This window comes from Lynx rufus, unplaced genomic scaffold (assembly GCF_022079265.1).
Source record: "Lynx rufus isolate CCGP_SWC_20201006 ecotype Redwood Valley unplaced genomic scaffold, mLynRuf1.p SCAF_9, whole genome shotgun sequence".
In the NCBI taxonomy this organism is placed as follows: Eukaryota; Metazoa; Chordata; class Mammalia; order Carnivora; family Felidae; genus Lynx; species Lynx rufus.
The window spans coordinates 101079231-101104949 of NW_025814897.1; the positions used below are offsets into that span (position 1 = coordinate 101079231).

The window sequence follows — 25719 nt, forward strand, 5'->3', positions numbered from 1 at the left end:
AGTTAACATCATTTTCCCCATTATAGAATTATTTACAATAGATTTCTAAAATGAGAGAAATAGGGGTGCCTGGGTGGCTCAGTCAGTTATCGTCTGGCTTTCGCTCAGGTCATGATCTCACAGTTTGTGAGTTCAAGCCCCACGTTGGGCTCTGTGCGGACAGCTCAGAGCCTGGAGCCTGCTTCGGATTCTGTGTCTCCCTCTCTCTCTCTGCCCCTCCCTTGCTTGTGCTCTCATCCTCTCTCTCTCAGAAATATTAAATGAATAAACTTAAACTAAAGTAAACTAAAGTAAACTAAACTAGACTAGACTAAAATAAAATAAAAAGAAGTGTAAATCTATGTATCAGGAATAATTAACTTTACTCATTCAATGGCGTCAATTTACTTTTTTAGTGAATTTTAATTATTGTTGCCATGCTGCTAATTGTTTTTATAAAGATTCATGTTCTCTTTCTTTTCAGGTGTGTAACCCATTCGTTTATAATATACGCCAGTCTGAAACAGATGGAGAGTCAGAGGAATGTCTCAGAATTCATTCTTTTGGGACTTTCGTATGACCATCGCACACAAATATTTTGCTTTGTGTTCTTCTTATTCTGTTATGCTGCTCTCTTGGTAGGAAACCTTCTGATCCTTATCTCTATTCGATGCAGCCCTCTTTTCCACCAACCAATGTACTATTTCCTCAGCCACTTATCCTGTATGGACATCTGCTTCACCTCTAGCATTACACCCAAATTCATTGCTGACCTCCTCGTGGGAAGAAAAGCCATCTCCTATGGTAACTGTATGTTACAGGTCTTTACCATGCACTTCTTCGGAATGATTGAAGTCTTAATCCTCACCGTCATGGCCTTTGATCGCTACGCTGCCATCTGCAAACCTCTGCACTACCTGCTTGTCATGAACAGAGCAAGGTGCAATCTCCTGGTCTTAGCTGCTTGGGCTGGTGGGGCCGCACACTCCTTTCCTCAATTTTTTCTGGTAATCAGGTTGCCCTTCTGTGGTCCTAATGAGATTGATCACTATTTTTGTGACATTTTTCCTTTGCTAAAAGTTGCCTGTACTGACACCTATGTCACCGGTGTCCTTTTGGTTGCCAATTCAGGAATGGTTACGTTAGTGGCATTTGTGGTCTTGTTTTTTTCTTATGTCATTATATTATTCACTTTAAGAAATCATTCAGCCAAAGGAAGGCGCAAAGCCCTCTCTACCTGTGGGTCGCATATCACTGTCATAGTTTTATTTTTTGGGCCTTCGATCTTTGCCTACCTTCGACCGCCATCCACTTTCCCTGAGGATAAGGTACTTGCTCTGTTTTACACCATCATCGCTCCGATGTTCAATCCCTTCATCTACACTCTGAGGAACTCAGAGATGAAAAACGCCATGAGAAATGTCTGGAGTCAAACATTGGAGTTCAGTATCTTTTATACAAAACAGAGGGGCAGCTAGGTACGGATAGGGGAGAGAGGCAACCATCTCACAGAGTAATTTTTCCATTGGTAACATTTTATGAGTGACAGAAATAGGACTTGGAGTTTCATAGTGACTAAAAAGAAATAGTAAGTCATCCATACAAAATACCAGCTTAAAACTTAGTTCATCTTGCGGGCTTTGAGATGTTATGAACAGGTTGACATGCACAAAATCAGTTTATGCATAGTTAAGACAATATTATAGGAGCTGAGAATTGTGATGTGAAAAAGAAAATTGGAGTTATCTTGCGTTAAAAAATGCAGGTTTGGTGGCTAGACCACACGATGAGCCATTCTGTATGGCAAAGAGACGGTTAAATTCCATGATTTTAAGACCAAATTTTGGTTTATGATAGGATCGTCACCTAAATGAACTCCAGAGGTATTTAGAAATTAATTACATAGCAAGAAGTGGGCATAATGAAATCTGATTTAAAGTGATTCTGTGGTTTTAACTCTGGACTTCACGTTGGAAATAAAAATAAACTAGTAAAGGGGCACCTGGGTGGTGCAGTCAGTTGGGTGTCTGACTCTGGGTCTCAGCTCTTGTTGTGGTCTTGCCGTTTATGGGTTTGGGCCCCGTGTTGAGCTCTGGGCTGGTGGTGTGGAGCCTGCTGGGGATTCTGTCTCTCCTCTCTGCCCCCCCCCCAACCCACCCCGCCACTGTGCTCACTCTCTCTCTTTCTCTCTCTCAAAATATAAATACACTTAAAATTTTTTTTAATGATAAGAAATAAACTAGTAAACATAGAGTGAAATCAATTACTCAAGATATTAAAAACACACTCACTGATTTTCTACATATTGGTCCATTAAAAAAATCCATACAGGAACTGGATCATAAAATGCCAGAAATTAGGAGGGCGGACACTGTTTATAAGATCCAGAGTGTTTCTTATTTACACAAGAAGCGAGTTCAAACAAACAAACTTCAATCAAAAAACCCTCTGATACAAATCATGGAAATGCGTGGAAATGGCAGATCATCTTTGAAACGAACATGAGGATTCTCTAGAAGAACCTGAAACAAATTTGATGAAATGTGTTCATTTGTATCTCTAATAAGATGCAAAACTAAATGCTTTCTTTGAAAACAGGAAATATCACAAAACGGAAGAGATTGTGTAACCAGATTATATGAACAGAATGACAATGAAAATACACGAATAGTTTTAGCCTATGTCAATGCAATACTAAAATTACAATGATTATAAAGGCCTTATATACAGAAGGATAGAAAAGTAGAAAAGTTTATGAGGAAGATGTAATTCAATAGAGTTTTTATAACAGAGAAATTGGACAGATAATCAGTTCGTCAAGTTACTAATAAAACAAAACTATTGCCAGATCTAAAAGTTCAAGCTTTACCCTTTATTTAATGTGTTGCTTTTAACCAAATTTACTCAACTTACCTTTCGGGGGTCCTAACCAGGTATTTCACCACATCTGTGATGTGAAGCCCCTTTTGAAACAGGTATGCAAAGATATTTGTGTGGTTAGTGTCTTCGCGATTGCTAATTCCGGGATGTTGGTGGCAGACATTTTGTTGCCCTGCTGGCTTCTTACCTACTCGTGTGATTTAACCTTAAGACCCGCACCTCTTCAGGGTACTGCAAAGCTCCACCTGCAACTCTCACATAACGGTGGTAGTTTTGTTCTTTGCCCCCTGTGTCTATCCTTATGTTCTACATGTGGGGTTTTACACAGTGATTGCCTCCGTGCTGAATCGTCTCATCTCTACCCTGAGAAACATGGAGATGAAAACCAGCATGCGGAAGGCATGGTCTAAAATGACCCATTCAGAATTCATGTACATGAGTGATAATCATCGTGCTTTTGATCCTGTGTAGCAAAGGCATTTAACATTTGAGGTGTTGTAGAAAGTACATAAGCTTTGCCTGGACCCTTGGGCTAAATTACCCATGACTGCTGTCACATGAGCCAAAGAATCAAGTTACTGGGAATCAGATTGCAATCTGCACCTTGAAAGATCCAGCTGGTTCCACGTGTGCCCACTTGCATGTGAGGAAGCTAAAAATGTCCTGAAGCATCTCTCTGATCCTATCACTCCCCTCTCCAAAAGTTTGTAAGAAATCCCATTTTCCTTGGAATGAAATCCAACCTTCCTGCTTGTTAGAAATCTTCCATAAGTTATCTGAGTCTAATTTGCCCATCTCAGAAATCACTACGTTGGTAGAAAGTGTGGTATTACAATGATAGGCTTTAGGGTCAGGGAGAGCTGGGTGATTCCTGACAGCTTTTATCTCTGGGTCTTGACGTTGGGCTCTAATTATATTAGTCTCTCTTTTAAAAAGATACTGTACGTCGCAAAGATGTAATATTACTTTGGCTAACACGTGTGAAGTTTTAGCACGGCACGTGGCTACCAGAACCTCATGTGAGTTATTTTTCTTTTGTTTGCTTTTCTCTCTGTGTGTCCCTAAGCTCAGAAGCTTTCATCCAGGTACACTGGGTCCACGTCCATTCTCCAAACATATTCTAGAACCTATCAGCTCTGTGGCTTTACTTCAGCCGTTCTTCTGCTTAGGATTCCCCACCCCGAGGCTCCAGGGTCCATGTCTTACGTGTAATTCACACTCGTGGTGTCATGTCATTCAGGAAGACTAGATGTATGAATGTAATATGAGTGTTATATGAAATGTAAAGGTACAAGACATGTGGAGTAACACGTGGAAGATCTCTGTGACCTTGAATTGGAGACAAAAATTTTCCAAACGTGTGAAGCAAAAGTGTCTGTAAAAAAAGATGATTTGTGCTTCATCAATATTAAGACTATGCAGGAGAACTACTATATAAAGGCAGATGAACTAAATAGTGGCAGACGTAAATGCAACTAGTGGCTGTCTCTGAAGGTGTGTACAGGGCAAGGTTAGAGATACGACGGGCTATCTCCTGCTGTAGATTGCTACAGGCTAGCTCTTGAGTACAGCGCGGTCAACACTGGGCATAACGTTGAGGTAGACTAGTTGGAAATCACTGGGCCCTGATGTCCTTGATGCCGAAGTTGTAGAATCTTTCATTTACTCAGGGTTCTTAACCTTTTAAAGCCTGGAAGCAAGCACTAAACTTAGAACAACACGTTTTCTTGCTTCAGATCTTTACTGGCTAGTTGAGCTAGTTACTTAACCTCCAGGACCTTCCGTGTTTTTATCTACCAGTAAAGCTAATAATATTTGTGTCAAAATACGTGTTATTATAAGCATTGAATAATATGATGAACCCGATCCGCCCAATCATCTCTCAGTGTATTTTTGCTACTGTTTGGCTAAGTTGTTTGATCTGAAACAGATTAAACATTATAAAATTTGATTTTCTGACATTTTTTGTGTGAGAAAACTTTACATGAATGGTAGAGAGAGACTGTCTGGTTTCAGTGCCTGCAGATGAGACTGAGTCTGAACGACATGTGAAGAGTCAGTGAGCAGAGAAAGAACCGGATGTTAAACACAATAAAAGCTCTGTTGGTCTTTGCTCCCTTCCTCTGATTTTTCCATATCATTTCTGTTTTTCCTCCTTGCCAAGTTATGAGGAAGAGATGTTTACTCTTATCTTTTCTTTTGTCTTCCATTTTTCAACATGTATGTCATCAATGGTAACCTCATACCAAGTATGATATCACAAGTCATTGATTTTATTTATCTATCTGCTCCGCACACCAAGGAGCTTGATAATCCCCGCAAAAGGACTGTAAGCGGCCATCTTTGGTTCTCCTTGTCCTACCTCATCTCAGATTTTCCAGAACGAGAACCTGACCCTATTACAGCCCAAAATTTCCCTCCTATTCCTCAGAAATTTGGAAGAACGCAGGGCAGCCAGGGTTTCACGAATTGCTTTGACTGTAGCCTTTTTGGGCCTGCAGGGGAAACGGGCCAAGTTGTTTTCCAAAGAGGCAAATATGGAAAGTTCATACCCAAGAGCACCAAGCACATTACTATCGACGGTGGCTTTGGCAGCACTTGGGCTAAGATCTGTCTAGAAATGCCTTTGGGAATATAATTACACAGAGCTTTCAAAGACCTATTAATTCTTGCCACGTCAGTTTGTATTCTGTTCCTCTGAACCAAACGGTCCTCGGGTGTAGACATAAAATAAATGCACGATTCCTGGGACCCAAATACTTGTGTTAGCTTTTCAGGAATATAAAAATACATGTTGCTTATTTGTTCTTCCGAGCTCTTACTAAGAAGTGAAATCAGCCTTCAATATTCCTGCTTTTCTGGGGGCTGAAGATCCACTTCTTCATCACTTCGTCTTAGTGAATATTTGAAGTCCGCTTCCCTGGTAAACTGTAGAAGGTTTGAGACATGTTGAAATTTTCCAGATATTTGCAGAGAATTAACCTGAACGTGTTCGAATTATGGGTTTGTTAACTCTCTGCAACGTATTCCAGATTTCGGTGCTAGAGACGAACTGGCAGAGTGAGTGTCCGAGGACGGAATGCTTCCTGATGCATACCCAAGCTAACCTGACAGCCACTCGATCTCATGGTTAGTGAATTACCCTTGTCACCTTGGTTTGGGAACGGTCCCACAACACATGTGCTCGGCTAATTGTGCGTATGTGTGTGTGAGACAGAGAGAGAGAGAGAGAGTGTGTGTGTTTTTAAGTATTTTGTTTGTTTCTTTTGTTTTTTGAGAAAGAGGGAGTGGGGGCATCGGAGAGGCAGAGAGAGAGGGAGAATCTCAAGCTGACAGCACAGAGCCCAACGCGGGGCTCGAACTCACGACACTGAGATCATGACCTGAGCTGAAATCAAGAGTCAGACACTTAACTGACTGAGCCACCCAGGTGCCCCGATTATGTGTACTTTGTATTTATTCTATGTAATTTCATTTGAGAGCTATAACTTCTTTTGCAGCATAGGATAATTAGATTACGATAACAATGCTTTGGCATCCTTTAGTTTCAACTGCGCATTACCTACAAGCAAAATTCCCTTTCTGGGGAACGGGAGTAGAGCGAGATAAAGCATTTTTAAGTGGGCAGTGAATTTCATCGTGTCCCCAACTCTTGTTTAACGGCATCCTTCATATTACTATTAAGAAACAGACCAGCTTATACTTGAATACGTACAATAACAAATTCTTTCCTTTTATTTCAAAACATCTGCCTTCCTAAAATAGTTTTATCTGAGTCAACTATGGTGAGTTTATCTACAATCTGTTACACTAAGAGAAGATTTGAACGTATGATAGTAACTTGTAGTTACGTATAAGACCTTCTATTCCTTTATGGACAGCGTGATCCACAAAGTACACATAATTTGGATTCAATAATACCAAAAAATAAAGTAATCGTTTGAGTACACTTTGTAGACAAACATGCTAAGATAACCAATAGATTATGATGTTAACAGATTTTCAGTAACAGATGGTTGAAATCGGCGTTTACCTGATCATACTTGTCAAATCCATGTTGTGTATCTTCTTCATTTCCTTAGTTTTACTGCTGGTCGAATGTGTGTGCATGACAATCTGTGGTTCTAACCTAATCGCTCGGAGAGGAAAGACAGTGAGAGAAAAATGTTTTGAACCACACGTGTCTTGGGCTATTTCATATCACCTCATGTATTCCTCATCAAAATTCTGAATTTTGTAATGATATGTCAGTTGTAAAATGAGTGCGATGATGCTTAAAGATTTTAAAGAATTCACTCAAGGATTGCCCTGGTCAGTTTGAGATTCCAATTCTTTCTACGTTGCTAGTGTTTCGGCCACTTGTTCAGTGGTTGCCCGAAGTTCTTATTTATCCATTGTGATTTCAGTTTTCCCATAAGAGGGTTCCTTAGTATTGCTATATTGTTTGATGATAGTAATTCTCTTCAACTGATTTTTTCCCCTCTTCGCTTTCACCCCTGCTAACAGCATTGATCATACAGCATTGGCAGGGTTGCAAGCTATTGTAGATTAAATTCCAATAATGATCTAGAAAACAAGCAGGCATTTTTTTTTTAGTTTATTTATTTATTTAGAAAGCCTGCACAAGTAGAGGAGGGACAGAGAGGGAGAAGGAGAGAAAGAGACAGAGAGAGAGACAGAGAGAGAGAGAGAGAAAGAGAGAGAGAATCTGAAGCAAGTTCCAGGTTCCCAGCTGTCAGCACAGAGCCTGATGTGGGGCTCGAACTCACAAACCATGAGATCACCACCTGAGCTGAAGTCAGACACTTAACTGACTGAGCCACTCAGATGCCCAGAAAACAAGGAGGAATCTTGATGAGGAATTTGCATTTTTGTAAGGCTGAAGGGAAAGAATTTCAAATGTTTTAGAATCAGAGGATTCTAGAATACATATCTATCTTAAATATTCCCTATCTCTTTACTTACAGAAATACTGGAAAGACACATGGGGTGTCTGTGAACCCATCATCTTGCATATTTTTTTCTACTCCGATGAGGAATCAAAACAGTCTTTTCACTGCTGCCCTTCATGGCATCTCTCAGCACTCTGCCTTGGAACATAGCCCCAGATTGAGGAAGAAACAGGATTTCTGCCTTTTAACATTCATAGCGTATTACTTTTCAAACCTGAGAAATTACTTAGATTCTCTCGATATGTTTCTTCTATCTAGAATCAGAGATTTGAATCGGTCAAGTGATTTCCACATGTATATTGCTCACAGTCTACTGAAATAATGGTTGCCTGTAAATCAATTTGTTTTATATCAAGAAGTGTATCTGAAAATTAACATTCTTTCCACCTAGTATCAGAGGCAACAGGTAGAAGGTGGGCCAATGCCCCTCACACTCCTAAAACTTTTCAGTACTCCTTAGTGACTGCTAACTTCCGGACACTGTCACAATAATTATTTCACTTTGTTATATCGATGGGGATGGAGAATCCTTGTTAGCGATTCTGAAAGCAAAGTAGGAACAAACCAAACATTTATACTTTTAGGAATGCAGAATTTTGACGAGTAATTTAAAATAGAATGGATGTCTTACAGTATGGGCCATTTTAAAAATGCCGTAACTGTCAACCGTTGGCCATCTGAAATCTTCTCAAAGACTATGAATAACATAGATGTTAAATTTGTGAGTCCCTAGAGATGATAGTTTCTTTTTTTAATGTTTATTTATTTTTGAGAGAGTGACAGAGCGTGAGCAGAGGAGGGGCAGAGAAAGAGGGAGACACAAAATCCGAAGCAGGCTCCAGGCTCTGAGCTGTCAGCACAGACCCTGATGTGGGGCTCGAACTCACTAACTGTGAGATCATGACCCCAGCCGAAGTCAGAAGCTTAACCGACTGAACCACCCAGGCACCCCGAGAGATGATGGTTTCTAAGTAATATTACAACAAAAGCATTTTCTGTGTTTTTTTTTTTTTAATTTTAAATAGGCATCTGGGGGCCAGATAGAACTGTCACTCCAGATCCACACTAAGGTGGAAGGTGTGCTAGCTTTTGTAAACCCACTAGAAGCACATATTTCCTCAACAGTGGGTAAAATAGCTCTTGGAAATGCTTTCTCTCTATTCTACACTCGTTTTGCACTAACTAAAGAATGTTTAAGATACATATTAGATACAAAGATGCAAATTCCTGAATTTTTCATTAACATACACCACTGAGTGCTAATTCACCACAAAGTTTGTCTTCAAGTTGCTTTCTGTATTACCTCCTTTTATTGACATTTGATATTCAGATTATAATTAAAACATGAAATTTTTCATGTAAGCCATGGAATATTCATAATTCAAATATACCTGGACAATTTAACATGCTTATCTTTTCTTTAACAATTGCTATCACAAACTTCAATCTCTCTCTATATATACATATCCATATGTATATACATATCACTATATATATATATATATATATATATATATATGTATATATATATATAGGAGGAGCAGAGAGAGAGGGACATGTAGAATCTGAGGCAGGCTCCAGGCTCTGAGCTGTCAGCACAGAGCCCGATGCAGGGCTCAAACTCATGAACTGTGAGATTATGACCTGAGCTGAAGCCAGACACATAACTGACTGAGCCCCCCAGACGCCCCAAGACAGACAGAATTTTAAGCAGGCTCCACACTCAGCATGGAGCCCGCTGTGGGGCTTGATCCCATGACCCTGGGATCATGACCTTAGTTGAAATCAAGAGTTGGGTGCTCAACCCACTGAGCCATGCGGATGATACGACAGTATATATTTTTGAAATTGTATTTAACTCATAAAATATAAAAATGATAAATGAATAGATTTCCTGAGTATTTTTCACAATTCCAGTCATTAATTGACATCTTCCTTTTGCTGTATAGTTTTCAAACCCTCTTTGTTTTTTAATGTAAGAGCAATTCCATTTGTTTAACATGACCCATTGACAATGATTGGCCAAAAAACAATGTGTAGTATGCTTTACACAAATTAAAGTCCAGGAGTTCAAACTGGATGTTTAAACAAATGTGAATCTCTTTGGGATTCATTTCCAGAAAATTAAGGAAGTGTACTCAGATAATTTTAAAAGAAGGAAAGTAGATTTTATCAGTAAGTTACAAGAATTGAGAAATACAGGAGTTTTTTTGTTTTAGGTCAATGTGACTAAATAATATAATTAGCAGTTCTTTATCTAAATATACAATTAATGGTATTAATGCTTTATTTTCCAAATAGCATTTAAATATTTAAGACAACTGCTAGTAATATTGAGTAAAATATATAATTATTCTCATTATTGTCATTACAAAATTATTTCGTGACACATTTATAAAAGACAGCATTAAAAAGTTAGCCTAATTCAAGAAATCAATTGTTATCAACTCCATTTATGTCAGCATGTATTTTAATAAATTTTGTATTATTGTGTTCATACAGTTAATTCTCACCTCCAATTATGTTCTCGTTCTTTCAGAAACAGAAGTCCTTGTGACAGCATACACCAAACTCAAATATATGAAAAGCCAGAGAAACATCTCAGAATTCATCCTTCTGGGACTTTCCTACGACCAGAACATACAAGTATTTTGCTTTGTCCTCTTCTTAGTCTGCTACGTCGCCTTGTTGGCAGGAAACCTGCTGATCCTCGTCTCCATTCGATGCAGCCCTCTTTTTCACCAACCCATGTACTATTTCCTCAGCCACTTATCCTTAATAGACATCTGCTATACCTCTACTGTTACACCCAAGTTAATTGCTGACCTGCTGATGGAAAGAAAAACCATTTCCTATAGTAACTGCATGTTACAGGTGTTTACAATGCACTTCTTTGGAGGCACCGAGATCTTCGTTCTTACTGCCATGGCCTTTGATCGCTATGCTGCCATCTGCAAACCTCTCCACTATGTGATTGTCATGAACAGGACAAGATGCAATCTGCTAGTCGTAGCTGCCTGGGCTGGTGGGGCCGTCCATGCCTTCCCTCTCTTTTCTACCGCGATTGGTTTGCCCTTCTGTGGTCCTAATGAAATTGATCACTACTTTTGTGATATTTTTCCTTTGCTAAAAGTTGCCTGCACCGACACCTACATCACTGGTATCCTTGTGATTGCCTTTTCAGGTCTGGTCGCCTTAGTTACCTTTATTGTCTTATTTGTTTCTTATGGTATTATCTTATTCACTTTAAGAAATCTCTCAGCTGAGGGAAGACGCAAAGCCCTCTCCACCTGTTGGTCTCATATCACTGTGGTCGTCTTATTTTTTGGACCAGCAATCTTTATCTACCTTAGGCCACCTACTACTTTTCCTGAGGACAAAATATTTGCTCTATTTTACACGATCATTGCTCCTATGTTCAATCCCTTAATCTACACTCTGAGAAACTCAGAGATGAAAAACATGATGAGGAAAGTTTGGTGTCACACATTATTTTCAAAGGAAACACACAATTAATGTGAAGAAGCTTATTGGCTACGCAACTCTGAGAAACAAAAGGAGGAGGTGTGAATGAAAAAGGTGGGGACTATCTCATAGATTTTGTAAACCATCACTCTTGTGAATGGAATGAATGAAAGCAATGGGACTAAAGTTTAAAGTAATCACTAAGCAACTATTAATTCTTGCATGCCAAAATTAATTGGCAACTAAGTTAGTTTTGTGGTGTATATGTAGGGTAACCTACATGAAGAAAACAATTGGGGCAAAGCAAATAAACCAGTGGTATATTGATTAGTGAAGTATAATGGAAAATATTTTAATGATATTTTGTTAAAACTTCAGACGTAGAAGCCAGACCACACAATGACAGACATTCTTGGGTAGCTCAGAATTTGAAATCCAAAAAAGAAGGTTATAATCTAAAATTAAATGAATTAACTTAAATTTCATGTACAACATGCATATATACAGCCTCTAGTTCATGTAGAAATCCGTTGTGCAAACGAATAAATATTTAGAGTAGAATCTGCTTTTAAGTGTTTCCTGGGGGTCAGCTCTCCTCATGTCCCATTGAAATCAATAATAATAAGTAGTGACGACAGAATGAAAGTCTAGAATTCAGAATGCTGAAACACACGTACTGGTATTCCACCTACTGGGCAGAGTTTAACAACATTTCCCATTAACTTCAGAAACTATATCTATGAAACTTTAAGTGTTGACTCACTGCTGTTTGCCTAAAATTGGTAAGTACATGGTTGGTCACTGGATCCACAACTTAAGACTTTTCCTGCTGACATGACAGAGAGAGAGAGAGAGAGAAGAGCACAAAGTAAATGAAGAAACAAAATGCATTTTGGGTGCACACAGGTATTCATTGCAGGTTTATTCATAATCACCAGACGTTGGGAGCAACAACGATTCCTTCGGTAGGTGAATAAATCAACTATTGGAAATATGGAGAATGGAATATAATTCAGCACTAAAAACTGAGCTATTAAGAAGATATACGCAGGAAACATAAATGCATATTTCAAAGTGATAGAAGGCAATGTAACGTGGCTATCTTTTATATGATTTCAACTACAGGTCTTCCTTGACTTACAGCGGGGTAATGTCCCAATAAACCCATCATCTCTTTAAAAATTTTAAGTCAAAAATGCATATAATACACCCAACCTACCAAACTTCATAGCTTAGCCTAGCCTACCTTAACTGTGGTCAGAACACTTACATTAGCCTACAGTGGGGGCAAAGTCATCAAATACAAGGCTTATTTATAATAAAGTATTGAATGTCTCATGTAACTTGTTGAATACTGTACTGAAAGCAGAAACCAGAATGATTGTACGGGCCCAGAACGGTTACAGGTGTGTTTATGGTTGACCATCGCGATCGATTGGTTGACCGGGAGATGCGGTTCTCTGCCCCTGCCCAGCATCATGAGAAGATATCATAATTCACATCACTGGCCCAGGAAAAGATTCAAATTCAAAGTTCAAAGTACAGTTTCTACTGCATGTGTATCACTTTCGCACCATGGGAAAGTTAGAAAAGTATAAGTCCAACCATTGTAAGTGGGGACCACCTATACGTGACATTCTGGGAAAGGCAAAACTATGGAAATGGCAAAGAGATCAGTCAGTGGATGCCAAGGATTAGGGAAGGGAGAGGGGTAAATAGGTGGGCCACAAAGGATCTTTAGGGTAGTGAAACTGTTCTGTACGTTACCTCATTTGGATATTGTGATTATACGTGTCAAAAGCCACAGAATGTAAAACATCAAGGACAAACTCTAATGTAAACTGAATTTGGGGGGGGGGATAATGACGTGTCGATGTAAGTTCATTTACTTATAAAAATGTAATGCTTTGCAGGGAGAGATTCTCCCAGTAAGGGGGAGAATAGCGGCACTTTTATTAATTAAAAATACCTTGTGGCACAATACCTAAACGAAGTCATCTTGTCACTAAATGAAGAAGAGTCTTCTGAAAAAGATTTTCTACTGGGACCAGATGAAGCTTTTCAACTTTAGTGTAAAGTCTTTTCCTCATGCTTAACAGTTTTAAACTTAAGATTGCCTAAGAAACACAGCAATGATAACAGAGAAGGGACTGGATAGTGGAATTTTCGGAAAAGGAAGATAGTTACCGTACTGAAAGAGTTTTAGGTTAGGCAAGTGCGATGCGGGAGGTACAATCGTTTTGGGAGAACTGTGCAAAGAAACATAAAGAGCAGGCAAAAGTGATGAGGGAGATAAAATTAGAGTTTTTATAGCAAAGAGACATTGGGTGAATTGCTATCACAGTGGCTACTAAGGGAAGAAAGAAAATATTGCAAAATTTGATGTTATCTCTCTTTTTTTTTTAACGTTTTTTATTTATTTTTGGGACAGAGCGAGACAGAGCATGAACGGGGGAGGAGCAGAGAGAGAGGGAGACACAGAATCGGAAACAGGCTCCAGGCTCCGGGCCATCAGCCCAGAGCCCGACGCGGGGCTCGAACCCACGGACCGTGAGATCGTGACCTGGCTGAAGTCGGACGCTTAACCGACTGCGCCACCCAGGCGCCCCTGATGTTATCTCTTAAAAAACATCACAAAAACATTTGTCAGTCGAAAGGTTGAAGAGTTATGTGCTTAAAATGACCAATTTCAAGGACCCCTGGGTGGCTAGGTCACTTAAGCATCAGACCCTTGATTTCGGCACAGGCCATGAGCTCAGTCATGATCTCATGGTCCTGAGATTGAGCCCTGCATTGGGATCTGTGCTGGGTCTGGAGACTGCTTAAGATTCTGTCCCTCTCCCTCTCCCAACAAAACAAAGCAAAACCAATTTCATTAGTAGAAGAAAAATAATTTTCATGTTTAGAGTAGGTAGATCATTCAAATGAGCAGTATCATGTAATCAGCAATCAGATTCAGTCACAAGTTACCAGTAGACCACACCACAAGTCTTCTTTGTGCTTCTGTGAAATCCTCACCTTCTGAAAGTAATCACTCTCTTCACCTATAAAGTCGACTAAAATTACCTAGTTTTTGATTCTGTAGAGAAAGAGCAGTGCATACTGTGCTCCTAAGGGTCTCTTTTCTCATTATCAGGTTTTTGAGATTCAGTCTTCATGCTTTATCTATATTCTGGTCGTTTTCTTTCATTTATAGTCGCTCACTGCATGGACATGTGACAGCTGATCCATTCTCTTGTTGCTAGACATTGAGGCCATTTCTAATTTACGGATAGTATGAGTTGACCTGCTTTGAACAATTTGAAACATGTTTTGGTGACTCTCTATCATCTGCTGATATGTACTTTTTACAAAAGATGCACCTAACCCCTAGGCCGTGAAAAGATTGAAAATAAAGGCATGAAAATGTTAGAACAGTCAAAATGCTGTTGGCATTTGAAGAAATTATATATATGATATATATCATATTATACAAATATACACGTATATATATAAAACCAAACAGACTTTCAGATAAGAGCCATTCTCAATACTTCAAATTCTTAAACATTGATAGAATATGCAACATTGAAGCATTTACAAATCTGAATGTGTGTGCATACGGAAAGATATAGAGGATTTGATCCAAACCAATAAGCAGCCAGCTCTGGATATGTATAAAAATGCTACACTCAACAGCTTGTGACTGAATATAAGTTATTTAAAAGAACTCACCTAATTTGATGCCACAGATTTATTCTCCACAAGTGTCAAATTCTCTGCACCACCAGAGCAACTTATCTGATGATAATTCACTTAAAGTAGGAGACAAAAAATAAAGGCAACTTTCAATCTCAAACAAATGGTAATTTAAAAACTGTTTACAATAAAAAGTGAAAATAAATCATAAGAGAAATTAAAGAATAACTAAAAATAAAACTATAAAAATAGGATTTATCAAAGAAAGTATACCAATGCTTAGAGGTAAATTTCTAGCACAAATCCATACGTTATGGCATCCATAGATGATTTGTTTCCACTTAACTGTAACTACACTTGATCTTAGCCAAAGTATTGGGTGTTGTATGTAAGTGTTGGATCACTAAACTCTACACCTGCAACTAATACTACACTGCATGTTAACTAACTGGGATTGAAATAAAAACTTGAGGGGCGCCTGGGTGGCGCAGTCGGTTAAGCGTCCGACTTCAGCCAGGTCACGATCTCGCGGTCCGTGAGTTCGAGCCCCGCGTCGGGCTCTGTGCTGATGGCTCAGAGCCTGGAGCCTGTTTCCGATTCTGTGTCTCCCTCTCTCTCTGCCCCTCCCCCGTTCATGCTCTGTCTCTCTCTGTCCCAAAAATAAATAAACGTTGAAAAAAAAATTAATAAAAAAAAAAAAAAAGAAATAAAAACTTGAAAATAAACCTAATTGTATCTTGTATCTTAATCCCCAAAGTGTTCCCTATACATATTTAAAATAATTATCTACAATTGTTTTAATGTTTATTTATTTTGGGAGAGAGAGAAAGAGCGAGCAAGCTGGGGAGTGGCAGAGAGAGGGAGACAGGATCCAAAGCAGGCTCTGAACTGTCAACTCAGAGCCCCGTGTGGGACTTGAACCTACAAACCAGGAGCTCATTACCTGAGCCAAAGTTGGATGCTTAACCAACTGAGCCACCAAGGTGCCTCACCTAAAATCTTTTAGAACAAACAGCATATTGAACTGCGAAATACTAAAAGTTATTCCTTTGAAATCAGGAAGAAGTGACACTTAGTATCACCAGGTAAACTTAACACATTTTTTTAAGTTTATTTATTTTCAGAGAGAGAGAGTGGGGGGAGGGGAATTGAGAGAGAGAGAGAGAGAGAGAGAGAATCCCAAGCAGGCTCTGCACCATCAGTGCAAAGCCTAATGTGGGGCTCAAACTCACGAACCCTGAGATCCAGACCTGTGCCAAAGGAGACACTTACTACTGAGCCACCCAAATGCCCCTTAGTATCAACAATTTAAATTGACATTATTCAATATTATACTGAAGGTCCTAGCCAAGCAATAAGTCAAACAAAGAAACAAACAAAAGAATGGAAATACGAATTGTATCAAAAATGAGTGGGATACTCTTTGTGTAGACCTACAGAAATTATGAGCCATAAGAGAATATTTTGAACAATTCTATGCTAAATTTAAAAAGACAGACAATGCCAAGTGTTGGTGAGGTTGTGGAGAAACAGGGAGCTCTCAGACATTGCTCATGAAAAATGTAACAGCGCCACCACTTTTAAAATGCTAATATACAGGGGCGCCTGGGTGGCTCGGTCGGTTAAGCATCCGACTTCAGCTCAGGTCATGATCTCACGGTCCGTGAGTTCGAGCCCCGCGTCGGGCTCTGTGCTGACAGCTCAGAGTCTGGAGCCTATTTCAGATTCTGTGTCTCCCTCTCTCTCTGCTCCTCCCCTGTTCATGCTCTGTCTCTCTCTGTCTCAAAAATAAATAAACGTTAAAAAAAAATTAAAAAAAAAATAAAAAAAATAAATAAAATGCTAATATACAGTTAACATAAAACCCAGAAATTCAACTGCTAAGTATCAGTCCAAGAGAAACGATAATATATCTCCATACTAAGACTTGTACATGAATGTTCACAGCGGCATCATTCATCGTAGCCATTAACTGTACACAATTCAAATGTCCACCAACTGGTGAATAAGTCTACAAAATATGGCGGAGCCATGCAGTGAATACTCTTCGGTAATGAAGAGGAATTACCATAATACAACGTGATAAACCTCTAAAACATTATGGTAAATGAAGAAGGTAACAAAATTACACACTACGTCGTTTTTGTAAGGAAGTCCATTTCTCTCCTGGTTGTGTTCTATGGTTTCAATATTTCACATACGAATCGAGGGAAAAACTGGTGTATCTTTGAGGTTCTCTAGTCTCTGACCAAAGCTCTGCTGATTCTTATATGTCTCAGCAGTAGCTGTAAATGTGTATAAAAACGTAGAACCTTGGGGTGCTTGGGTGGTTCAGTCAGTTAAGCATCTGACTCTTGACTTCAGCTCAGGTCATGATCTTGCTATAGGTAAGTTGGAACCCCAGGTTCCACTCAGCTCACCTGCTTGGGACTCACTGTCTGCTTTCTCTTTTCTCCTCCAATGTTAGTGCTCTGTCTCTCTCTTTCTCTCTCTCTCAAAAATAAATAAACTTAAAAAATAAAAAAAAAACACACACTTGGATCCTCAGTTCCATCCTGTACCCAGAAACGAAAATTCTCAGGGTAAATGTGGTTGTCGCTGTTCACCTCAGCTCTGTGTTTATCCCACCCCCCCCCCCCCCCGCATTATTCATCTCATTCTTTCTAGTTCTTCTTTCCTTAGTAGCTCTCCAGTCTCTTTGGAGATGATTCTCTGTTTCCATCTTTTCCACCTTTTCATGTAGGAATGCGTGTCTGCTGTCAGTCACTCCATCCCACCCAGAGATCTGACATTCATATTTGAATCTGAACTGTAAAGGGTCTACCTGTAAAATGTGAGTCTGTAGAGTTGAAGACTGAGGGAAAAAGCATTCTAACAGACAAATATGATCCTATTGCTCCCTCCTCGGAAAATGTGGGCAATATCCCATTGCCCCTGGGATAAAATCTTACTTTGTATAAGAGCAGTGTTGTAAGTAGAATTCAATATAAGTTGACCAAAACACACTAATTTGATCTGAGAATTCATAATGACGGATGGGGCTGGGGTTTATGTCAAGTCAAACATGGCATAGATTCTGACCCTGTCGTATTTTAATTGTGAGGCTTCGCCCAATTAGTTTCAACTTCCTGAGCTTTCTTTTATTAATTCACCTGCACATTTTGGATAAGTGGGTGACTCACGTACGTTTTCCCACAATACACCTATTAGATTGGTCCAAATGTGGGACAGTGCCACCAATGCAGCTGATGGGGATGTGGAACAATGGGAACTCTCATTCATGGCTGGTGCGAAGGCAAATTGGTGCAGCCATTTGGGAAGACAGTTTGTCAGTTTCTTCCCAAACCATCATATTCTTACTGCACAGTCCAGCAACCTCACTCCTTGGTATTTACCCAAAGGAGTTGAACACTTATGTCCACATAAAAAACTTGCACACAGATCTTTATTCATAAAGCTTTATTCATAGCTGTCAAAATAATTGGAGGCAGCCAAGATGTCCTTCAGTAGGTTAGAAGAGATAAACTGTGTGACATCAGACAATGGAGTATTATTCAGTGCAAAAAGAAATGAGCTATCAGGCCATGAAAAGATGTGGAAGAACATCGCAATGTCTTCCCCGTGTGCAGGCGTTCAACTTTAACACACAAGATTCTTCTTGATCTTCTCTGTCGCTAATTTGCCAGTTTCACATCTTACTAATTAGACTTTTACAAGCACGGTGTCCAGCTTATAACCTGACACACAGGAGGGGCTCAGTAATTCATTATTGAATAAATAGATGAATTAATAGCCACAACCATATTGAAATGATAAGGTTTTCTGCTTATTCTTTTTCACCCAGTGGCCTTTGTTATGGGTCCTCTCCTAGAATACTCTCATCCCAACACATGCCTCTTCACACTGATGATTTCCTTTCATGCTTTGTATCCCATTTTAGTTGTGTTTTCATCTAGGACGACTCCTTGAACTCCCAAGTCTTTGTCATGTGTCCCCCAAACATGCTTTCATAGCACCCTGTGCTGCCACTCTCTTACCATTTATAACATGGTGTTGTCATTTTCTGCTCCCTTCTGGATGTCTGTCAGCGGATCCTAAGCCTGTGAAGGCAAGATCTGGGTTCCTCTCTATTCACCACTGAAGTTCCAGCAATTATCAATGTGTCTGATGTACCTTTGGGCTCAAGAAATTACTGTTGACTAATGAGTGAGGGATGGAAGGAACAAATGGAATATATTTATCCTGAAGTTATTTTGTGTGTAAATGGAGCCACATATTTTTATTTATTTATTTTTATTTATTTATTTATTTTTTTATATATGAAATTTATTGACAAATTGGTTTCCATACAACACCCAGTGCTCATCCGGAGCCACATATTTTTAAAAACACCTTTTCATAATGAGATGTTACCAAGAAGTAAACTAATTATCAGAGAAGAATAACATAAACAGCCCACAATCGTAAGATGATGAAATCTTGCTGAGAGCAGGGAGAATATCAAGGTAAGCTATTTTCCCCTTCACTGAGAATCAGAGTTTCAAATTCTTTCTCATTACACAGGCCAAGCAGGAGTTAAAAGAAATTGTGGTTTCTCTAAGAGATCTAGCTAGGATTTATCAGATAAAAGTCTTTATCAGATAAAAGTAGGAAAAAGTCCCTTATCTCCAGTACTATTTATTGGTTCAACATTTTATAGACTTCATTCATCTTCCTTTATACCATTATTCATTCATTAGATATCTATTGTGCACCAGGCATTAAACCTTAGTGTAGAAACTATTTTTAGCAAGTAGTTAAGTACCCTAGGGAGTGTGACTTTATTTAATAAATAGAAATTCCTGTCAAATAATCAAATGTTCATTTATTTGAATCATCATTCTTTACGATGGGTTGGAATTCAACAACAGGTGACACAAACAATTCAAAATGGCTCTGAAGTCTACAAGGAAATTGGAAACTTGGGGTAATTTTTGTTACGCCTCAGGGGTTAAGTGGCCCTTCGCTTTTACAGCCCTATAGTAGTGTTTTTGCCATAATTTTATAGACAACTCATTACTGTCAACCCTGATGTATAAAAAGGAGCAGAATTATTAATAAGAATATGTTGTAATTTAAGGATAATGATTATAATTCATATAATTAATGATAATATATATGATATATATGACAATATATATGATATAGTTTGCATCATAGTCCATGTTTATGTTTGCTTTCTCTTGCACACATTTCTGCTCCACTCACTGCAGAATCTATAATTAATAGTAGTTTATTTTTTTCCTTATTTGGTAAGTATTCCTCTCTGAGATCACCCAAAATGTCCTTTTGACCCTTGCCTCAGTTGAATCAACGTGGGTGTCCAGGCGTATTTATTTCTCCCCTGAAATAGCTTTCCTACTACACAATTTCCTAATGGCATTTTTCATCTGGTCATTTCTCAAGGTATAGATTAAGGGATTTAACATGGGAGTTATCATAGTATAGAACACTGCCACTGCTTTATCGATAGATAAAGTAGCTACAGGTCTCATGTACGCAAAAATGCAGGGCACAAAGAATAAAACGACCACCGTGATGTGGGAGGCACAGGTGGAGAGGGCTTTGCGCCTTGCCTCCAAGCTGTGGTTCCTGAGGGAGCGCAGAATGACCACATAGGAGACCATCAAGAGGAGGAAGTTTAAGACACAGATGAAACCACTGTTGGCAGCGACGAAGAGCCCTAGAGTGTGCGTATCAGTGCAGGCAAGTTTGAGCAAAGGGTTCAGATCACACATAAAGTGGTCTATGACGTTAGGACCACAGAAGGGTAATGGGATGATAAAGAGGATCTGTATGGTTGCATGAAGAAAGCCTCCCACCCACACCACTCCCATTAACAGGCCACATACCCGCCGATTCATGATGGTCGTGTAGTGCAATGGCTTGCAGATGGCCACATAGCGGTCATAGGCCATCACCGTAAGCAGGATGACATCAGCACCTCCAAAGAAATGTTCCCCAAAGATTTGGGTCATACATGCATTGAATAGGATGGTCTTCTTTTCACAGAGTGAATCTGTGATCAGTTTAGGGTTATTGACCGAGGAATAGCAGGCATCAATGAAGGAGAGATAGGCCAAGAAAAAGTACATGGGGGATCCCAATAATGGGCTGGCAGTGATAGTGACCAGAGTGAGCACGTTTCCTACCACAGAGATGATGTAGATGGCCAAAAACACAACAAATATGACTTTCTGCATCTTTGGGTTCTCTGTGAGCCCCAGTAGAACAAACTCTGTCACGTTGTTACTATTCTCCATTATTTCATATTATGGTTAATTACATTACCTGAAAAGAAAAAGCCTTTGTGATTAATGCAGCCTTGAATTTATTAAGCTTCTTCCTGTAGGAAATAATAAATTCCTAGATTCTACCAAGTCATGAATTCTTATGAGGTTGTTGAGATAAGTTCGGAGTTCTTGAATATTACTTACATTATCTCCTGGGTGAAGATTCTGTTGCATGTAGACATGAGAAACTTTTGTAAACAAATAGGTAGAAGACCATATTTGTGCACATAATCACCCGAGATGACAAAGCCTAACAGAAAATAGTGCGTCATACACATAGTGGCAGCTAAGTAAGAAAAGGGAGATGGAACATGATGCAAAGTCTATGAATGCAAAGTTAAAAAAACTTTCCCTTTATTCTTAGGAAATGGGGAACCATTGCCACAAATTGAAAATATTAGTGGAAAAATGGCGAGGAATTTGAGGAAGGGGGAATAAGGGATATGATTTTAGTAAAGATCTTACTGTGCCTTAGATGAACTGGGGTGAGGTTCAGTAAGGAGACAGAAGCCGGAGACAGAAAGCCCAGTTAGGAGATTATTTATAACAGTTGACATAGGAGGAACAGGGCATTGGTGGTGGGTATGTAAAAAGAGTATACCAAAGCTGCTATAAATATAATTCATAATGCTTGTTGTCTAAATACAATAACATTACATTTGCTAATAATTTTATATACCTCAATAACTGATTTCTATGTTTGTGGCATTGTAACGAGTGCTCTGTACATATGATCCTACTTAATATTGGTAACATCCTGTGTGGCTGGTATTATCTCATACATTTTGCGATGAGGAAACAGTCTCAGAGACTTCTGTTGATGGTAATAATGACAGTAATATTAACTAAAATTAAATGTTTAGTGGATGTAAATATTTTGTAGACATCTGTTGATATAATCCCCACTACAACCTTGTAAGATAATTACTGCTATTTTTTAAATACTTGTCTTATACATTATGTAATAGAAACATAGAGAAGGTAAAGATCCTGCCAATATCAATATTCTAATTAAGGACAGAGCCAAGATTAGTTCAGATTATATTTGTTAATTTTTTCCTTAAAATTCTTACCTGTGCCCTATTTTCTTATAATTAACAACATTGAACTAGTAATTTCCTCTTTATATGACCACAATAATTATAATTGCTTTATTATTACTTTGGAGGCAAGGGTATATAAAATGGTTTCATTAGTAGACACAAACACACACACACACACACACACACACACACACACACACACACTGACATGTTTAAATTCCCAATTATCAAATGTGGTATTACATTCACTGAAAAATCTTTTTATCTGGACTTCTCCCTCAGACCTAGTTCTCCCTACTATAATCCACTTCCAAAGCAAAACACCTGCAAAATGTTGAAAAGGATTGCCATGTGGTTAAGTGTTTTGGTTTGAAAATCAAAAAGACCAGATTAGAATCCTGATTCTTCTACTTGCATCTTCTTTGATCTGGAGTATATTTCTAGCACGTCACATCTTTGTTTCCTCACCTATAAAGCAAGATTAGTAATATCCATCTTACAGATTTTTATGAGAATCGATTATGGAAATATATTTGAGCAGACTACCACAGTGTTGCACACACAGAGGGCTCTCATCTATTTTTCAACGTTTATGCATCTAGGATAATGGAATGGTTGACATGTTGAGTGATAATTATGCAATAATTTAATTATTCAAGCATTCAGGAAACATCAACTCCAATTTTACTTTTAAAGAAGGCGTACAGACTCCATTATCCATAGCCTTTGTTACCAAGAAGAATTCTCCACTCATGCTTGGACTAAACGGCTGATGATATATGTCATTTGTATTCATACTTCAGTCTTTTCTATGTGAGAAGTACATTTATATTTTTTTCTCTCTCATGATTAATCTAGATTATTAAACTAGATACCTCATTGCAATTGCAAGTGGTCTGGTGACAGACAGCTGGGTTCTACAATTGGCTTAAATTCCATGAAGTTCAAAGTTTTCATCTGTCAACTTAGGTAAATGATATTTACCAACTATCTTTTGAAGAAATGGGGTGAGGATAAAATACTCCATTACTATGTTTGAAGGGACAGAAACAATGTTTAATACATGTGGGAAGTAACAATCTTTAAGACACATCAGCAATATTGAACACTTACCTTACAGACATAGATCTTCCTGATGTTTGGAGAGTTTTGGAAATAATCCCATCTTCAAAGTAGCCTTCTCTAGATAAGTAACTTTCAATATGAAAGATATGAGACACTTGGAAAGAGACTCTTCAAATAATTCCATATCAAATTACCAGTTTTTAATGAAGTGTTTTTATAAGTCAAAAGCTTCCCTTCTAGCCCAAAGCCTCAAAAAGTTTTTACAGAAGACCTGGGATTTGAACTTAGAATGGATTCTTTTGAAACACTTTGGAGAAAAGATCTACAGATGGCTTTGGTCCCATAGGCAAGAGGCAAGAAGCATGGAGGAAACACATTCAAAGGGGTCATTCCAACCATAATGAATCTTGCTCTGGAAAATGTGATCAACAGAAACCATTTTCAACTTGCACTGCATGGATATTTAAAGAGGTTTCCATAAAGGTTCAAGGACCTTGTCTTGTAGCTGCTACTGTCTCTCCCAGGAATTAATTATCTCCTCAGATGGAAAGACCTTGTGTTCAAGCCATGTTAAAGAGACATGTTTGACAAATAGCCAATTGTGAATAGGGAATTGCATTCCTTGTACTTGGAACCTAACCATGTGAGAGTTCCCTTCTCTATGTGAAACTTGGTGTCTAAGAAAGCTACATGTCCTGTGAACGGAAAAATGCCATAATTCCAGTGTGGGGGCTTGTGATGTAATTTATCCATTGACTCACGTCACAGAGAGAACTTCTGTCTCCTTGGCAAGAATAAAACTTTTTTGGAACCTGCTAAGGATTGCTTGAGAGCTAGATCGATGAGGGCATAAGATCATGCAGCCCCTTTAAAGTCAAGACTCCAAAAGCTGGTTTTCACATGTATCAGGAAGCTATGGATGTGAATAAAAACTCTACAAGGCTCCCAATGAGTTATCTTAGGGACTTATGGTCTGGTCAGTACAGAATACTAGGCAACATTGAAATTGTGGCGAGACAGCAGAACACGAGTGGAGAGTCCTAGTTGCTCCACATCTTTGTCGCTTGGTACTGTTAGTTTTTCCTTTGAGTCATTCCAGGAGACGTGTGGTGATGGATGGCTGTGGTTTTAATTTTCTTTTCCTGATGGCTAATGATGAGATTTTTTTTCATATTATTGACCATTTGTAGCCCTTGTTTTGTGTAATTTTGTTCAAGTCCTTTGCATAATTCAAAAATAACGGTTCTGTTTTCCTTATCACTGTTACAATTGTTCTTTATATATAGTACAGGTCTTTGTCATACATATGTTATGTATATATACAAAATTTTCTCCTAGTCCATAGATTGTTCATCTAAAAAATGGTGTTACTTGAATAGCAGCAGTTTTAAAATTTTGATGAATACTAATTTTTAATTTTTTTCTTATGATTAATGTTTATTATTTTGTATCTAATAAATATTGGTGTACCGCTTAGGTCAAAATGGTTTCTTCTGGAATTTCTATGGATTTAACTATGGATATTTAACTTTGACATGTAGGTCTCTGTCTCATTTTGAGTTAATTTTTTGTGCATGGTATGAGGTGAGATTGTGGTTAAGATTAATTTTTTTTCTCACGTGGATATACAATTGATCCAGTATAATTTGTGGAAAAGCTTATACTTTCCCCATTTTATTACTTGACATTTTGTAAAACGTCACATGATCAGGCCTATTTCTGGGCATTCTATTGGTTTCAAGGTCTCAATGTTTACCTCTTCGTCAATACCAAACAGCATTGATCATGGAGCTTTATAACAATTCTTGAATTTATGTTTATGTGCCCTGGGAAACCAAAATAGCCACTGACTCACTTTGTTGCGATATTCACTTTATTGCGGTGATCTGGACTGGAGTCAACAATACCTGAAGTATGCCTGTACTTTGCCAGGCTGTTTAAAACTCTGCCTTAGCCTTCACTTCTTGCTTTCACGAGTGGTGAATATTTTAGTGTCTTCTTGAACATTTCTCAGCACCCATCGAGCCCTGAGCATCTACGGATGGTTTTCTAGATTCCCTGGTATATACATAGGTGGTTCTCATGGCCTTTATTCTCACATGTATCTACTTTCCAAACCTCATTCTTCCTAAAATTTTCAGTGGATTTACTGCTTTCCTTATCTTATACTTTGCCTCAGGCAGTTGTAGCCAGTACATTTGCTCAAATGCTTTTGATAAAATCTGCCCTGCAGGCCTTTCCATCCTCTAGAAGTCTCTAGGGCAGATGAAACAAAATCAAGCTAGTGAGCCAATTCTTCAGGGCGCCCCCAAAAGTGCAAAACAT

General features: G+C 38.6%; 3 protein-coding genes across 3 annotated transcripts; 2 read left to right on the forward strand and 1 right to left on the reverse strand.

The window, feature by feature from the left end:
- Positions 1 to 506: 506 nt before the first annotated feature.
- Positions 507 to 1457, forward strand: LOC124506036 (olfactory receptor 4P4-like). The gene has a single exon (XM_047072047.1). It carries the CDS (start codon positions 507 to 509, stop codon positions 1455 to 1457), a length of 951 nt encoding a protein of 316 aa, XP_046928003.1.
- An 8934-nt stretch (positions 1458 to 10391) lies between these two features.
- LOC124506213 (olfactory receptor 4P4-like) lies at positions 10392 to 11327 on the forward strand. The gene has a single exon (XM_047072233.1). The coding sequence runs from the start codon at positions 10392 to 10394 to the stop codon at positions 11325 to 11327; it is 936 nt and encodes a 311-aa protein (XP_046928189.1).
- Positions 11328 to 20326: 8999 nt separating this feature from the next.
- On the reverse strand, positions 20327 to 21256 carry LOC124505343 (olfactory receptor 4C46-like). Its single transcript, XM_047071271.1, has one exon. The coding sequence runs from the start codon at positions 21254 to 21256 to the stop codon at positions 20327 to 20329; it is 930 nt and encodes a 309-aa protein (XP_046927227.1).
- Between the last annotated feature and the right edge of the window lie 4463 nt (positions 21257 to 25719).